The 18,300-nt window shown below is 40.3% G+C and overlaps 1 protein-coding gene across 7 annotated transcripts in view; it reads right to left on the bottom strand.

Moving 5' to 3' along the window:
• The window catches only part of LOC133542047 (nesprin-2), a 261,954-nt gene that overhangs the window by 81,551 nt on the left and 162,103 nt on the right, over nucleotides 1-18,300 (bottom strand). For all 7 annotated transcript variants that reach the window (XR_009804037.1, XM_061885855.1, XM_061885857.1 and 4 more), the window contains 6 exons: nucleotides 17,660-17,837; nucleotides 17,068-17,250; nucleotides 14,021-14,128; nucleotides 13,762-13,916; nucleotides 13,446-13,578; nucleotides 100-194 (listed from right to left, as the gene is read on the bottom strand). Coding sequence is in view for 6 of the 7 variants with exons in the window: in XM_061885855.1 (XP_061741839.1) it covers nucleotides 100-194; nucleotides 13,446-13,578; nucleotides 13,762-13,916; nucleotides 14,021-14,128; nucleotides 17,068-17,250; nucleotides 17,660-17,837 (852 nt within the window). In the remaining variant the exon portion in view is untranslated. The remainder of the gene's footprint in view (nucleotides 1-99; nucleotides 195-13,445; nucleotides 13,579-13,761; nucleotides 13,917-14,020; nucleotides 14,129-17,067; nucleotides 17,251-17,659; nucleotides 17,838-18,300) is intronic.

The raw sequence follows: 18,300 nt of genomic DNA, 5'->3' as shown, positions 1-18,300 counted from the left end.
GCGAATTTGACCCGGCAGTAATTTAAGGCAGGCGCATACTGTATGCCCTGCGGCACTTCAAGGAAATACGGTATACTTCAATTTTGTTTAGTCACTCACTTTCTCTCCCCTGTTGGCATTTCCATGGACTTCACTGCATCGCAGAGAAGACTTTGGAGAAGTTCTTGTCCAGTAATCATTTCAATCTGACGCCTCTTCACGGGTGGGAGACAACACAAAAAAACATATTTGATCAGCAGTAATAGACTTACAAATCCTCTTGAAGGCCTGCCTGCTGTGAGAAGATGAACTTTTTATATATAGTGTTAAGATTGAGCTGCAGATTTTTGAATGATATACTGTGTAGTATTAGCAGTAGAGGCATAAATACACATTTTGTGGTTATAATTCATCTGCTTGGATGATGTAGCAATGTTCTTATGAAAACAGATACATCAGGGGTGAACAAGGTCACACATTGAACAGGGGGTTACTTTGAAATTGATGTAGTCCCGTGAGATACATTAAAGGAGACATATAATTCAATTTCCATCACATATTAAAACCGTGCAGTCAAAATACCAGATCTATCAATTACAGCAGACTTAAACCCCCCCTGAACAGTCCTGGTTTTTGTGTGCTGTCCTGTCCACTGCACACCCCGCCCTCCTCTACAGGTATAGAATAGTGATGTTTTAGGGTGAGCAGGAAGATGAGTGAGGGGCAAGTCCCGGTAGCGAGTTGAAATAAAAGTCTAAAACAAGTGGCGGTCAACAAATCCTTAGCCACTAGGGATGAGTATGTTTGAGCTGCCAAAAATTGATACCTGCCGCGGTAGAGTGCACACTTGGTAAAGCTGGCCTTTGTTTGTCTACTACAGGGGTCTCAGACACGTGGCCCGTGGGCCAATTGCGGCCCGCTAGACGTTATTTTGCGGCCCCCACCTTAACATTAAAGTTTAATGTTAGTGTGGCCCGCGACTTTTATATGAATGGCGCTTGACAGCGTTGTGTGCTTCAGACAGAGACAATATGTGTTATGTGGGTTCAAAATGGCTCTTTTAACGTTCTGGGTTGCCTACCCCTGCGTTAGCGGAAAAGCGGCAAATGAGTGAAAGCGACAGAGACGTTTGCCAGGAAGACGTGGGTTTTCTTACGTGCCTAGCTGCAGTCACACCGCAGTATTAACAGTCCCCAATAACCTGGACCAATTCAAACCGTTATTTTTATTTTTTTATTGTTTAATTTGAATTGCCTCACACAATGACCACTACATATATTTGTATATAACACTCCGGGAGCCGTCACTTTTTTGCGCTCGCCATCCCGGTACTTCCCCGGCTATTATCTGCCAACCACAGTGTTGCTGTAGGAAGGAAAAGTGGAGCAACACACATTGCGAAAAATAACATTATTCTCCGTGCGTCGGCTAAATACAAATATATTCCACAACCACAAGCATGTTTTTTTCAAAGCCTGCAGTGAAGAGAAAAGTTAGTGATGAGCAAAGACAATTCCAGGAAAAGTGGGAGATGCAATATTTCTTTGTTGAGCACAGGGGAACCCCGATGTGTCTTATTTGCACAGAAAAGTTGCTGTGCACAAGGGATACAATTTGAAACGTCATTATACAACTACACATGCTGAGGAGTATGCTAAAAAAAATTTTAAGAAATCTTTTCTTGCAGCCCAGCCTCACCCAGACTCTGCGTTTAGTGGCCCCCAGGTAAATTGAGTTTGAGACCCCTGGTCTACTACATGTAAGACAAACATTTTATAATTGCGGTTATCATAAGGATATGAGTTTAAATTTATTTAGACCTTTATCGTGTCCGGAAAATTAATGAGTTGGCCATATCTATGGTATTACAGAAATTGTAAAGGACTGTTGTAGATACAATGTTGATGTGCCTAAACCTCTTGCTTGTGTAAAAGCTACATTAAATATTAACTGTTATTTGTTCGATCACATATTAAATATTAAAGTGTTTGGATGCATTCATTATATCCATGTATTTTTGGTTGCCAAACAGTGATGCAAAGTAACATTTTGATATTGACACATCTTATCTGTGCATTATTAGAATTCCCTTAGATGTACAGACGACATGTGTCAATATGTGTCAATAAACAAGGCGACTCGGTAAAGAATCTAGGTATTATCTTCGACCCAACTCTCTCCTTTGAGTCACACATTGAAAGCGTTACTAAAACGGCCTTCTTTCATCTCCGTAATATCGCAAAAATTCGCTCCATTTTGTCCACTAACGACGCTGAGATCATTATCCATGCGTTTGTTACGTCTCGCCTCAATTACTGTAACGTATTATTTTCGGGTCTCCCCATGTCTAGCATTAAAAGATTATAGTTAGTACAAAATGTGGCCGCTAGATTTTTGACAAGAACAAGAAAGTTAGATCATATTACGCCGATACTGGCTCACCTGCACTGGCTTCCTGTGCACTTAAAGGCCTACTGAAATGAGATTTTATTTAAACGGGGATAGCAGGTCCATTCTATATGTCATACTGGATCATGTCGCGATATTGCCAGATTTTTGCTGAAAGGATTTAGTAGAGAACATCCACGATAAAATTCACAACTGGAGAAAAGCCCTGCCTCTACCGGAAGTCGCAGACAATGACGTCACATGTTGATGGCTCCTTATATATTCACATTGATTTTAATGGGAGCCTCCAACAAAAACAGCTATTCAGACCAAGAAAACGACAATTTCCCCATTAATTTGAGCGAGGATGAAAGATTTGTGTTTGAGGATATTGATAGCGACGGACTAGAAAAAAAACAAAAGTAAAAAAAAAAAAAAACGCGATTGCAATCCCGTTGCATTGAGACGGATTCACCTGTTTTTAGAGACATTTACTAGGATAATTCTGGGAAATCCCTTATCTTTCTACTGTGTTGCTAGTGTTTTAGTGAGATTAACAGTACCTGATAGTCAGAAGTGTACGTCCACGGCGGGGTGTTGACGCGCAGTGTCTCGGGGAAGTCGACGGCAGCTGTACAGGAGGCAGAAGCTCAGCTGATATCCGGTAAGTGGCGACTTTTTAACCACAATTTTCTCACCGAAACCTGTCTGTTGACATTCAGTTGGGATCCATGTTCGCTCTGATCCATAGTAAAGTTTCACGTCCGTGAATTTTAAACAACGAATCACCGTGTGTTTGTGTGGCTAAAGTTTACAAGTTTATTCACAATACCATATAACATTAACAATAGTGGTGAATATCATCAAAAGGCTAAAGTTTCCCAACTCCGTCTTTCTACTTTGACTTCTCCAATATTAATTGAACAAATTGCAAAAGAGTCAGCAACACAGATGTCCAAAATACTGTGTAATTATGCGATTAAAGCAGACAACTTTTAGCTGTGTGTGTGTGCAACGCTCATATTCACGTACACGTCATTACGCGACGTTATCAAGAAAAAAGTCCCGGGAAATTTAAAATTGCAATTTAGTAAACTAAAAATGCCGTATTGGCATGTGTTGCAATGTTAATATTTCATCATAGATTGCGTTGTGGGTAGTAGTGGGTTTCAGTAGGCCTTTAAGATGTGACTTTAAGGTTTTACTACTTACGTATAAAATACTACACGGTCTAGCTCCATCCTATCTTTCCGATTGTATTGTACCATATGTCCCGGCAAGAAAACTGCGTTCAAAGGACTGCGGCTTATTAGTGATTCCCAGAGCCCAAAAAAAGTCTGCGGGCTGTAGAGCGTTTTCCGTTCGGGCTCCAGTACTCTGGAATGCCCTCCCGGTAACAGTTCGAGATGCCACCTCAGTAGAAGCATTTAAGTCTCACCTTAAAACTCATTTGTATACTCTAGCCTTTAAATAAACTCCCTTTTTAGACTAGTTGATCTGTCGTTTCTTTTCTTTTTCTCCTCTGTCTCACTCTCCCTTGTGGAGGGGGTCCGGTCCGGTGGCAATGGATGAAGTACTGGCTGTCCAGAGTCGGGACCCAGGATGGACCGCTCGCCTGTGTATCGGCTGGGGACATCTCTGCGTTGCTGATCCGCCACGCTTGGGATGGTTTCCTTCTGGCTCCACTATGGACGGGACTCTCGCTACTGTGTTGGATCCACTTTGGACTGGACTCTCACGGTTGTGTTGGATCCACTATGGATTGAACTTTCACAGTATCATGTTAGACCCGCTCAACATCCATTGCTTTCGGTCCCCTAGAGGGTGGGGTGGGCGGTGGGGGGGTTGCCCATATATGCGGTCCTCTCCAAGGTTTCTCATAGTCATCATTGTCACCGACGTCCCACCGGGTGTGAGTTTTCCTTGCCCTTATGTGGGCTCTAGCGAAGATGTCGTTGTGGTTTGTGTTGTGGTTTGTGCAGCCCTTTGAGACACTAGGGATTTAGGGTTATATAAATAATCATTGATTGATTGATTGAACATCAACATTTGAATCACTAAGATGTCGTTTGGGGTTGATTTGAGCTTTTTAAATGATACTTCAACACGTAAATAGTACAGTATATTTACTTCATTATCACATATATGTAGTAACTCTCTAGGATGAATACATACAAACACTTTATTAATATTAATTATGTGCATGAACACCGTACAGTTAATATAGCATTTAGCTTCCAAACAAGAAAAAGGTTTTAGCACATGAACTTCGGATCAATAACAGTCTTTTACATTCTCATTATTACCATAGAAATGGCCAACTATAATTTTTCGGACACGATAACGGCTTGAATAATTTCAATCACATCTCCTTACGATAACCACAACTATAATTATTCGTCCTACATGTAGTTAGTAATCAGTTATAGACAAAAGAAGCTCGAAAGCGCTATGCGCTTTAGTGGCGGGAATCCATTTGACAATGGAATCAGTTTTTGGCGCAACATCAATAGCAGCAAATAATATATTTGACCGACAGTTTTGTCAATGTCTAAATCGATGACTGGCCTGATCATAGCAGTAAAAATTAAATGTGTCCCATTTGCTCTCTCTCTGGTGTACAAATATTACACATAGTGGTTTTGGCGGTAATTTCTTCATCCCGCAAAGGAACACCATCTAAATGGCTCTCGCTCATACCTAACCCCCAATCCTGTTTCAATGTAGGCCATTTAAGAGTTGTGATTGTGCAGGGCGGGCGAGGCTTACCAGGCCCGTGACGCCGGGACTGTATTTAACACTGACCTGATACTAAAAACAGCACTGTACAGTTGTTATATCTATTATCTAACACTTCTGAGTGTCACTTTAAAGCTTGCGTTTGTTTTAGTTTATCTTCAGTGCGTTGCTGTTAGGGATGGGTATCGTTCACCTTTGAAACAATAGGTACCAGTTTCCGCTACCAGGGAATCTATACCGGTCCTCAACAGTATCAGTTTTTGGCACTTTTGTGTGTATTAATACATATTGTTTTTGTTAATAAAATAAAAGTTGTTGCATCATTGATAACTGAATATAGTTGTTATAGCTTGTTTTATTATAACTTTTGACTCTCCATTACAATTGCAAGTTTAAAACATTAGATGGCCGTAGTGTATAGTTTGTGTGGGATAGTCAGTTCAGTCTTTGTTGTCGAGTCGTTTATGCGCTTAGAAAGCGCCTATACTGTAAGTATTGTCCTTATCACGCACCAGCTGTTTGATTGCAACATGCATCTTAGTTGTAGATATTATTAACAAATTTGGAGTCGTATAAATCGCCATGTAAAATTGGCAAAGCTTAACAGTAGCAATATATATGGCTATGTAATGGGAATTAGCATCAAACTAGCTTTTGAGTGCCTTCAATCAGGTATCCTCGCTTTGTTGGCATGGTAAATTGCAACGTTACCTAGAGCAGGGCTATTCAACTGGCGGGACATGATAGCAGTCCGACCGGTTCAGTTCAAAACGTGGGAGAGTAACATTTGTGCTGCAAATATTTAACAAACTGTTTGTATAGAGGAACTTTGACCAGTGTAAACACAGTAGCATATCCATGCATTGATATTTCAAGCTCCCAAGGGCCAATATCCACTGCAGTGGACACTAATATTTGCATAACAGGGCAATTTATTTCTGAAATCTTAACTAAATTGGACCAAAAAAATTCCACTACAGAGAATTTCAGTTCTCAACATAAGAATAATAGTGAAGGTGCAAGTCAGCCCCCCAAGCTTTTATGGATATGTGGCCCCTTGAACAATTTAGTTGAATAGCCCTGACCTAGAGGGAGCCTGCTGTGAATGCTATAATAATTTTACTGAAACAGTTTGACCACCTAGTTCTGGAGCTGCTCCGCAGTCTACAACTAGACATTTAACCCAGGTATCAGAAATTGGTACCGTTTGATTTTATGCAAATCAGTAAGGAGTACAGAATTCAGTATAAGGGCTGTCTTCAAATAGTTGAAGATTCAATGATTTGATGTGGATGAGTCTGATTCGACTATCAGCCATGTAGTCCAATTGTTGGACTTTAAACCCTGGGGGAGGGAGTCAAGCTAATAACCACTGGGCCGTCGTGTAAACAGTAGCGTATATGTTGGGAGAATAAACTGACAGCGTTCATGTATTCTTTGATTATTATAAAAAGATTAGAAAAGTAAGCGATAAATGTTAGTTTCGGCTGTCTCTTCAGCCTTCCTCAGAGCGGTCGCTGTTTCCTGGTAAAATGTCACATCTGGCTATCGCTTGGCCTCCCCAATTTCTTACTACAGTGGAAACTCGATTTACAAACCTATTTGCAAGATTTTACATACAGTATGCTTTTGTTTACGAACTATGTCTCTGTGTTATTCCTTTTGTGTCACGCCCGCAGGCAAAAAGCAGGACGCAACATTTTAAGGAAGGCAAAGCCCTCCACGTCACTTATTGCGCAGCACAGAACACCAATAGTCACTTCTCAGCGTGTAGGCTTTTTGTGTTTTTTTTTGCCTTTTGACGAGAGTTGTCCATTTTGCTAACTCAATATAAGACCCGAGAAGACAACAGACCAGTTTGAAAAAACAGAGGGATTCCATGAAAAAAAGAGGGAATTGCTGTGGAGTTACAAAAATCAAAAAATTAGTACATTAATGGCGCTTAAAAGTATGGAAGCAGGCTTCGAACTTGGCAAGTTTTAATTGTAATGAGACCGGACTTTTCTTGAAATATATGCTAAAGCAATTGCTCTCGTTAGAAGGGAACTGCACTTTTTTTCCTATTGTTCACAATCTTTATGAGACAAAAAATATTTTTATTTCTGTTTACGTTTTTAAAGATGATAAAAAACGCTTGGAAGATGCGACTAATGGGAGTCACCGTTGTAGCCTTCTAAGACTCTAAAAAACAACAAATTTACAAACCTCCAGCAACGTTTTATATACACACTGCAAGTATACATACTGTATAATGTAGTAACAAACACGTTTTTTCCGCGCATTGATTTGTATCCATAGCAACGCACGTCTGACTTCCGGCAACATGTGTTCGTACCTTCGGAATCAAACACGAGTGTGTTTACTAATCATGGTAGACATGGTAACAGAAAACAAAGATGACTATTTTTGGTCAAATTCAGATTTACAAAACGTATACTTTTGAAGCTAAATACACTGCTTCTTATAGAACCCAGCACGAAGGAAGTGTGAGATGCAAACGGAAGCCAGGAGAGGGGGATGGAAGAGATTTTGACACTAAAAAATATGGAACTGGGAGACAAGTTATTTCGACATAAATGGAGTGCTTACTCAAAATCAACAGGAAATGTTCCCGGCCAGCTGGGCCAGTCGAACAACTGTCCATCAAGTAAGTCATTTTAATATCAATCATGATACACGCAGCACGCCATGCCATGCGTGCTAGTACAAGTAAAGTACATACGCTGTCTGGTTATTTCAGCTGTGTACAAAAAAAAACATGAAATGTGGGCTAATACTTTACAGATACTGAAATATGATTGTTTACAATTCTCTGTCAAATTGGTGTTGAATGGCAGTGTTGTGCATTACAAACCCAAACACGTTTCGTGTTGTTGTAGAAGATAGTTTATCTCTGGCTGTAGTTAGCTTTTACGGCTAATAGATGGATCTTTATTGTCATTGCACAAGTACAAAAAAATATGTTTTCAGCACAAACCCGTTGAAGATTAGACAAACAGTGTACAGGGTTACAGAACAAGAACGCTGAAGGCTCGCCACAAGGCGCCCCGTAAAAGGTGGGGGAAAGGTAGGCGCTGGGGGAGGATGAGTAAAAAAAGTATATCTCAGACTCAGTTTGTGTGTGGCGTACATTTTTCATGGATGCATGTGTGTGTAAGCCTGCAGCGTGTCTGTTTCGCGTCTTTGGTGTTCTTGCAGCCGTCAGTCAGTCCAAAGTCAACAACAAGTGTGTGTGCATGAGAGACAAGAAGGGAGTTTGTGTCTTATATCCCAATGTGCTTCAGGAGAGTTTTGAAGCCATGGAAACAATCCAAATTATAATTATTTGTTTGTGAGCGAAAAAAAATGTGATTTTCACTCTTATTTGTGTATTACTAGTCTTCAATTCATCCTGCAGGGCAGGCGGCCCGATGTTATCCAAATCGCAAGAGTGTCCACAGTTCTGCCCAGATCCTCCAATCATTTGTGCCAGCCTTGGGGTACTTTGAAAACTGCCAGCAACTTCCAATTTGTAGACAAACCAGAGCAACGCTCTCTGCAATCAGCAGATGTCCTGTTGTCATAATTGCGAAAAGGGGAATATCTTGACGTCCTCGACGTAAAGCAGGGGTCTCAAACTCAATTTACCTGGGGGCCACTGGATGCAGAAACTGGGTGAGGCTGGGCTGCAAGAAAAGATTTCTTAAAAAAATCTAACATGCACTTTTTAATGAATTCACCTTCTTTGAATGGCTTTCCCACGCTAGCATCATACTTGCCAACTCTCGTTATCTTTACGGGAAACACCCAAATATCAGTGCCCCTCCCGACAATCTCCCGGGGTAGTCATTATCCCGGTTTTCACCCACCCGGACAACAATATTAAGGGCGTATGAGGCTTCTGCAGACCTATGGAAGTGACTGCAAGACATACTTGATCAACAGCCATACAGGTCACACTGAGGGTGGCCGTATAAACAACTTAATCACTTTTACAAATATGCGCCACACTGTGAACCCACACCAAACAAGATTGACAAACACATTTTGGGAGAACATCCGCACCCTAACACAACATAAACACAACAGAACGAATACCCAGAATCCAATGCAGTCCTAACTCTTCGGGGCTACAATATGGGGCAGGGTTGTGGGAGGGGGGGTGGGTGTATTGTAGCCCGGATGAGTTAGGGCTGCATGGGATTCTGGGTATTTGTTATGTTGTGTTTATGTTGTGTTACGGTGCGGATGTTCTCCCAAAATGTGTTCGTCATTTTTGTTTGGTGTGGGTTCACAGTGTGGCACATATTTGTAACAGTGTTAAAGTTGTTTATACAGCCACCCTCAGTGTGACCTGTGTGGCTGTCGATCAACTATGTCTTGCAGTCGCTTACTGCGTCTACAGAAGCCAAATACAACGTGTGGCTGGGCTGGTACGACGTTTGTACAGGTTGTCGAGGACGCTAAAGGTAGTGCCTCCATGGTGACTCCTTAATGTTGTTGTTTGGGTGAAATTCGGGAGAATGATTACCCCTGGAGGGGCCCTGAAAATTGGGAGTTTCTCAGACAAATTGAGGGTATACAAGTATGACACTGTAAAGTGCCATTCATATAAAACTTGCGGGCCGCTTCAACATTAAATTTTCACATCAAGGTGTGGGCCGCAAAATAACGTCTCGCGGGCCGCAGTTGGCCCGCGTGTTTGAGACCCCTGACTTAAAGGGTCGCCAGGCACGAGGTCCCCCCCCCCCAAGAACTCCGTCAAGACAGGCAGGTTCCCCCAAACCCAAGATCTTGTCAATTTTGTTGAGAGGCATGTTAATTAGTTCCACTGTTTGGATTTGGAGAGCAGTGCAAAAATAGGCTAAAAAAAAGTTTAGACAAGACAAGACAAAGACCCAAGCAGCAGAGATAAGAGGGAGGGAAAGGGAGCGTCTGCCCTAAATGAGTGCCAGTGAGAACAATACCGAAGCACGCCAATGTGTTACTACTTTAGAATGAGACGATTTTTACATGTTAGAAAGCGAAAAAAAAATGTTTGTCTTCCTGTCTCATGATTGTGACTGATAGGCAAAGTTCCCCCAAAAATGCAGTTCCCTTTTAATGTAAGTGGATTAGTTTTTTAAACGTTTATCATTCTGGCAATACGGTTGTTGGCAAAGCAATGATACAGAGGACAGCAGCTTGTCGATGTCATTGGTTTGATTTGTTAAAAGGAAAGTTGAATTAATACCCCCTTGTTATTTTTGATCGATATACAGTACTGTATGTACTGTACTTTATATTGTGTTCAAAGTGTACAACTTTGATTTACAAACCCTGTTCAAAAACCAATTAAGTTTGTAAATAGAGATTCCACTGTGTAAAATATATTTATCTGCAAACAAGAATATTTTACTGATAGTGTTGGGACGGTGTTTCTACAATGGCGGTGACACGTTGGGGCGCGCTGCTGTTCTACACGGAGCTCGCCGTGCCATCGCCAGCTTCTGGCTGGCTAAAATCCCACCACACCTAAAAGGTGTAGCTCTCTTCTTAAAAAAGGTGATGATCCTTCCGCTGGTTCATTCATAAATACCTTACGATTTTTACTTCCTACATTTAGTCAAGTTTGATGTCTTTACAAGCTGTGGTTTAGCCATTTTATGGAGGTAGAAAAAACGCAAATGAGATCTTTGGACTTTCCTTTTATAGGTACCTATAATTAACATTGGAATATTCAGGAATAAGCGACAGAGCACATCCATGTCAAGTTACTGACACCTAGTTTTCGAAAAAACAGCGTCACATAACACCGTTCTTAGTTTTTCTAGTAACGACTAACTTTAATTACTTTTATGTACAGTGGGGCAAAAAAGTATTTAGTCAGCCACCGATTGTGCAAGTTCTCCCACTTAAAATAATGACAGAGGTCTGTAATTTTCATCATAGGTACACTTCAACTGTGAGAGACAGAATGTAAGAGCTTTGAATGGTTGACCAAATACTTATTTTCCACCATAATTTACAAATAAAGTCTTTAAAATTCCTACAATGTGAATTCCTGTATTTTTTTTTCACATTCTGTTTCTCACATTTGAAGTGTACCTATGATGAAAATTACACACCTCTGTAATCATTTTAAGTGGGAAAACTTGCCCAATCGGGGGCTGACTAAATACTTTTTTGCCCCACTGTATGTTGCAACACAGTTACCGATACAGCATTAAAAAAAAAAGTTCTCTGGAGGAAAAGCGCTATATAAATATAATTCACTCCACATCACTCTATAGCAGTGGAACTGGCAACCACCGCACACACACGCTATACGACTACTAAAACGGGGGACTATTGAACATTTAATAAAGCAGTACTCAACATCATTAATCCTACAATACTCCGTTTGTGGACAAAGAAAGGCAGCCATTGACGCGCGTTCAATTGCTTTATTAACTATCAGTAAATAAACAAAAAATACTGACGCTGCTGCAGCAATCTCCTACCAATGCTGAGCCAAAACATTCAATAAGCATGCCCTTGCTGATGTCGGGCTTCACTTGTCAATAAGCACCTCCTTTTAAAAGGCACACAGTTTTAAGTACTCTTCTCTCATGAAACATCTCTCAACTGCTGCATACACCAGACATACAAACCCTGTTTCCATAAGAGTTGGGAAGTTTTGTTAGATGTAAATATAAACGGAATACAATGATTTGCAAATCCTTTTCAACCCATTTTCAATTGAATGCACTACATGGACAAGATATTTGATGTTCAAACTCATAAACAATTTTTTTTTTGCAAATAATAACGGTGGCAGAGGGGTTAGTGCGTCTGCCTCACAATACGAAGTTCCTGCAGTCCTGGGTTCAAATCCAGGCTCGGGATCTTCCTGTGTGGAGTTTGCATGTTCTCCCCGTGAATGCGTGGGTTCCCTCCGGGTACTCCGGCTTCCTCCCACTTCCAAAGACATGCACCTGGGGATAGGTTGATTGGCTACACTAAATTGGCCCTAGTGTTTGAATGTGAGTGTGAATGTTGTCTGTCTATCTGTGTTGGCCCTGCGATGAGCTGGCGACTTGTCCAGGGTGTACCCCGCCTTCCGCCCGATTGTAGCTGAGATAGGCGCCAGCGCCCCCCGCGACCCCAAAAGGGAATAAGCGGTAGAAAATGGATGGATGGATGGAATTAACTTAGAATTTCATCGCTGCAACATTTGCCAAAGTAGTTGAGAAAGGGCATGTTTACCACTGTGTTACATCACCTTTTCTTTTAACAACACTCAATAAACGTTTGGGAACTGAGGAAACTAATTGTTGAAGCTTTGAAAGTGGAATTATTTACCATTCTTCCTTGATGCAAAGCTTAAGTTGTTCAACAGTCCAGGGTCTTGTTGTCGTATTTTACGCTTCATAATGCGCCACACATTTTCGATGGGAGACATGTCTGGACTGCAGGCGGGCCAGGAAAGTACCCGCACTCTTTTACTACGAAGCCATACTGTTGTAACACTTGGCTTGGCATTGTTTTGCTGAAATAAGCAGGGGCATCCATGACACCGTTGGTTGGAAGACAACATATGTTGCTCCAAAACCTGTATGGACCATTCAGCATTAACGGTGCCTTCACAAATGTGTAAGTTACCCATGCCTTGGGCACCTAATACACCCCCATACCATCACAGATGCTGGCTTTTGAACTTTGCGCCTATAACTATCCGGATGGTTATTTTCCTCTTTGTTCCGGAGGAGACCACGTCCACAGTTTCCTAATATAATTTGAAATGTGGACTCTTCAGACCACAGAACACTTTTCCAGTTTGCATCAGTCCGTCTTAGATGAGCTCGGGCCCAGCGAAGCCAGCTGCGTTCCTGGGTGTTGTTGGTAAATGGCTTTCGCCTTGCATAGTAGAGTTTTAACTTACACTTACAGATGTAGCGACTAACAAGGGAATCCCTTTTTTTTTATTTGTCATGAAAAAGGGAGGTTTTTGTGGTTGGAGCACTAATTGTAAGTGTATATTGTGTTTTTTATGTTGATTTAATAAAAAATTAAAAATTAAATATATTTTTTTTTTTTAAATAAAAATTAATAAAAAATTATTCTGCGGCCCGGTACCAATCGGGCCACAGCCCGGTACCGGCCCGCGGCCCTGTGGTGGGGCACCATTGCACTATTACATACCATTATCTTTATTTCTCCTAAAATACGTCATAGATTCGACTGATTGTTGACTATGGGCAAAATCTAACAAATCACAATCGACTATGAAAATCCTTAATCAAAGACAGCCCTATTTGGTACACATCCCGAGTTGGCACTATACTTCTGGTTAAAAAAAATCAACCAGAAATGAATTGTCACAGATGAGCAAATTGTACCTGGTGGACAGCGATCATCTCCTGGAGGTTGAAACCACTCTGAGGTTCTGACTCCAGCACCTCCAGGATAGACGTCAGCTCCTTACACTTCTGGTGAAAGTTTTGGGACTGCTGGCGACCACGTTGCAGAGTTCTAATAAATGGTATTAACGTAAATGAAAATAATAGTAAACCTAAAGAAATACATTTTCTGTGTCAAAAATCCGATTCAAAGCCTAGAAATACACTCTTGACCCTTGCCCGTGCCTCCATCAGACCTATTCTTGAGCATAAAGTGTAATTTTACTGTCACACTGAAGAAGCTTCATGTTCTCACCTGTGTACAAAAGACACGCGAGTTACATTTTTGGTCCATTGGTTGCTGAGCATTTGGACTGTCTCGGTCTCCTGTTTGCTGAGGCTCACATAGTCGCTCATCTCGCTGACATTAACCAGTGACGGAAGCAGTTCAACAAGTTTTAAGAGTTCCTGCTAAACAGCCAAGAAAAAAAAAAACATGTTTTCTTTTAAAAGAGAACATGATGATGTAAAACTTTAAAAAGCATATCTATCACTTCGGGCTGTTGGCAACAAACCTTCACTACGTCTTTGTCATTTATGCAAGAGTCTTCTCCATGCAGTATTGTCTGCTGTTCGAGAGCTTCCAGCTGCATGTGAAAGCGTTTGTGGTTGTCCACATCTTCCTGCAGATAGAAAACAACAATACTATAGATTTATGATTTTTCAAACTAAACTCTGTAACGACAAGCATATGTGAAATTACGCTCAATGGTGCAACCTTTCAAATTAGGGTTGCTTAACCATAACCCTTTGCTGGGCCGCAAGCGCCCCCTAGAGGGACGCCAGATATTTGTTTTTCAGCTATGGTCCATATGGGCTGCAGCGGTACTCAGTTGTAATATGCTTTTTCGCTACTTGCGGCAGTAATGGCAATCTCAAACAAAAAGAAGTCTGGATCTTAAGTCATAGAGAAGTGCAAACATTATGACTAATGTGGGGAAGCTGTATTTTCATTTACATTTAAATTTTATTAACGGTTTAGTTCCATCCATCCATCCATCCATCCATTTTCTACCGCTTATTCCCTTTTGGGGTCGCGGGGGGCGCTGGCGCCTATCTCAGCCACAATCGGGCGGAAGGCAGGGTACACCCTGGACAAGTCGCCACCTCATCGCAGGGCCAACACAGATAGACAGACAACATTCACACTCACATTCACACACTAGGGCCAATTTAGTGTTGCCAATCAACCTATCCCCAGGTGCATGTCTTTGGAAGTGGGAGGAAGCCGGAGTAGGTTTAGTTCATATTTTTTTATTTTTCGTCAGTTATTTACAAATCACTTCTTATGCGGTATATAGGATTGTTACTTTTCTAATCAGCCTGAACCATGTTGTGTTGAATAATTTTTGTGATTAACACATAGTTTTATATCATTTGGTATGGTTGTAAACTAGAAGTAGGTTAGATATGATTATTGAATACAATTAAAATCAAGGCTGAGATTACTAATTTAGTGTTAATATTTGAGTGGACTCCAGGCCCCTCTGTAGTTGAAACATTGGGCCCCGAGGTCAAACAGGTTAAGAGCCACTGTTTTAAATGCACCGGAGCAGTGACGTGCAATGACCTTTACCTTTAAAATGAAGCATTGGTAGATTATTTTTTTCCACTTTCTGGTTACTATTGTTTATGTTGGCACGGGTACCATTATGGTTTTCATCCATACTCCTGAGGTCCATCAGTTTTGAATTCAACCAGAATTTTGAGGAAAAATATTCTCCAAATTGCAAAAAGTATGCTGCAATTTGTAGAAATGCAGAATGTTTCAGGCCTTCTTAAAAAAACGTTAATTAAATATAGCAAAATAATGGTGGAAAAATTAAATATATCCAGCATATATTTATAGGGGAACTGCACTTTTTTTTGGAATTTTGACTATTATTCACAATCCTTATGTAAAACAAGAACTTTCTTTTTTACTTTTAAGCTTAATATTTATTGGAGTTCTAAACACATTTATATAGACTTAACAAAAATACAGGTATCCGAACTCAAAAAAGAAATAAGTGGAAAAGCTACACCCTGCCTATAAACAAACAATCAAAAAACAGAAAAAAAAAAATTAATAAAGCATAACAAAACAAGCTTGTGGGAACTCATTTTTCCAGTAGGTTACTTATCCTCTCAAAAGTATCATGAATGCTTTTCTAAATACATTATCCATTCGAACCATCTTTTCTTAAACATTTAGTATATGAGTATTTTTCCCCATTGTCCAAATTCTTTGATATTGTCCAGCCATGGTTTTTCAGTACGAGGTTCAGGTTTGTACTAGGATCTTGTGATAGCTTTCTTCGAGGCTGTTAAAAGTACCTCAGCCAAATAACGATCTTGTCTTTTGTAAGGCTTTCTAATTCGTAATATACACCAAGTACGAGGTGGCTAACAATGCAGCGATTTCGCCAATAAAGCCCTCTTAAAAAAAACTGCAATCGTACTCCATTTAGATATTGTGACCGGAATATTATTCAAGTATTAGCGATATTATCCATCCATCCATCGCTAAAGCAGAGTCAGAAACTATTTTTAGCGGCGACGTCATCACAGAGAGCTAATTAGCTTGTCGAGCTTTTGACACAGTACTGAGCTGCTACTGCTGCATTTTACAAGTTTATTTCAGATTATAAAACATGTATTTCACCTGGAAAGTAGAAAACTGTGGCCATTAGGATTTTATCCATGCCAGTGACAATATCAGTTCTCATCGGTACTATACGTATATAAAGATGTAAAAACATACATTTTTATTAGCACAAGAGGTTGTGCACGAGCAATAACATTATAAAACCTCACAGCAGGGAAGTATTTTATCAACATCTGCTTTTTAGGTGTTAAACAAGTCAACTGTGTGCAGTGCAAGGTATAATGCAGTTATGTAATCTTGCAAGGGGACACAGAAACATTACTGTGTTTCTATTCATTACAATTACACTCAATTTATCCATCCATCCGTTTTCTACCGCTTGTCTGTATAATAACTAAAATATTTGTAATAAAATAATTAACTCAAATAATATTAATGTATGATATTCATGTTCATTCACAGACCGTTAACATGATGTATCAAATATACAATATAACTAAAAACAAGTTTGTTTGGTGTGGATTTTGTAACAGCAATTTGTGTTTATGTTGCACAAAGGCCTGAATGACGGACCACAACCCAGTCTTGACAGCCACCGATGTGTATGTATTAAATAAATAAAAAGACCCAAAGATTATTTAAAATGTTCACTTTTTTGAGTAGATTAATATTGGCCTGTGGATTACTGTATACAACCAGCGTGCATACGGAATACAACTATAATGAAGGCATTTGGATGTTTTTAGAGCGCTTTAACAGCAAAATAGAGCGACTAACATTGGCTCCAGTGTTAGCTGACTTTTGCAAGTGTTTATTTACAAGTTGGAATGAATAAAAAAAAAAATGGGAAAACATGTTCTTGTTTTACATGGAATTTTGAACGAAAAGCAAAACTCCACAAAACATTGCAGTTAATTTCTACTTGCAACTTACTTGTGTGATAGCTTTTTAGGAGGTTTTCAACCAAGCCAATACCTGAAGATTTTTCTTTGCATCGGCCATCGTCTGGTTCAATAGGAGGAACTCAAGCGACAGCAGCCTGCTTGCCGATTGGACCGAATTCGCAGCCAAAGGTTGTAGACTTCCAACGAGAATCTTTGACAAGGCCAGAACTTCTGCCACACCGCTTTGTAGTTCTTTTGCAGAATTCTGCAATTTCTTTTGGTTGGAAATGGTTGAAAAATGTCAGCAGTTATCAAATGACCCACAACAGTCGATAAAAAAATATGACATTTAATTACAGTAGTTTTATTAAAACTACATCAACATGAACGGATCTGACTTAAATCACTGACTGAAAGGAAATGTGTGTGAGGGCGCTGGGGACAAGTCCTAATGCAGCCTGTGGAGAGTACAGCAAAACAGTCCTGAGTTCATCTTCTCAATCAACTTAAATACACCATGACTCATCCAGGTCATTTTTTAGAAAGAATGAAAAATTCAGATAATCAAACTAAATTGCACTCGTAAAACGTCCTCTTGGCTAGTTCAAAAAAATAATCTAAGTTGTTCCAATCTCTGGGTAGAATATTTCCAAGAACTCGACAAATGAGCCACATAAACTAACCTCCACTGAGAGGACGGTAACCTGCGGTTCCCGTCGAGGCAACGAGGAGAAGTGATGCTGCAGACGTTCCAGCTGAAGGGAGCATTTTTTGGAAGTGTGATCGTACTGCTGCCAGAGGGCCAAGGTCTGCAAAGTCTTCTTCTCTACGTCCATCAACTCGTCCAACACGTTCTTCCACCTGGACCAAGGAGGTGTCAATTAGGATTCGAAACCCATAACTAATGGCTATGATGGTGTTGAAGTTGAAAATATACATAGGTCCACACTATGTCCTTTTATTCAGAAGACTGGACGTCACTGATATTCCTGAGATGTAGCTTGCTGCCTCACCATCGCTGTTTTAGTGTTGGATGGGCCTAAAGTTTTGCTTCTTAGAATATTTATCTTTTGTTTTTGTGCTCTGTGGCACATTCTTGCTAGAAGAGAAAAGGTCCCGAGTGGCCTAAACACTTTATGCAGATGTTTAGGGCCACAACTCCGAGGAGGACCATATGATCATGGCCACAGGCATTGGTAAAGATTTAAAAACAGAATACAAGGCCTTTTATTGTCACTATACACAGGTACAATGAGATTAAAAGCAACTCCAATATCAGTGTGACTGTCAACAAATATGCAAAACATAGGAATGAAAGAAAAGT

This window comes from Nerophis ophidion, linkage group LG24, assembly GCF_033978795.1.
Source record: "Nerophis ophidion isolate RoL-2023_Sa linkage group LG24, RoL_Noph_v1.0, whole genome shotgun sequence".
In the NCBI taxonomy this organism is placed as follows: domain Eukaryota; kingdom Metazoa; phylum Chordata; class Actinopteri; order Syngnathiformes; family Syngnathidae; genus Nerophis; species Nerophis ophidion.
Note: the sequence above shows the minus strand (reverse complement) of the source record. Positions and strands in the feature narration are given on the sequence as shown.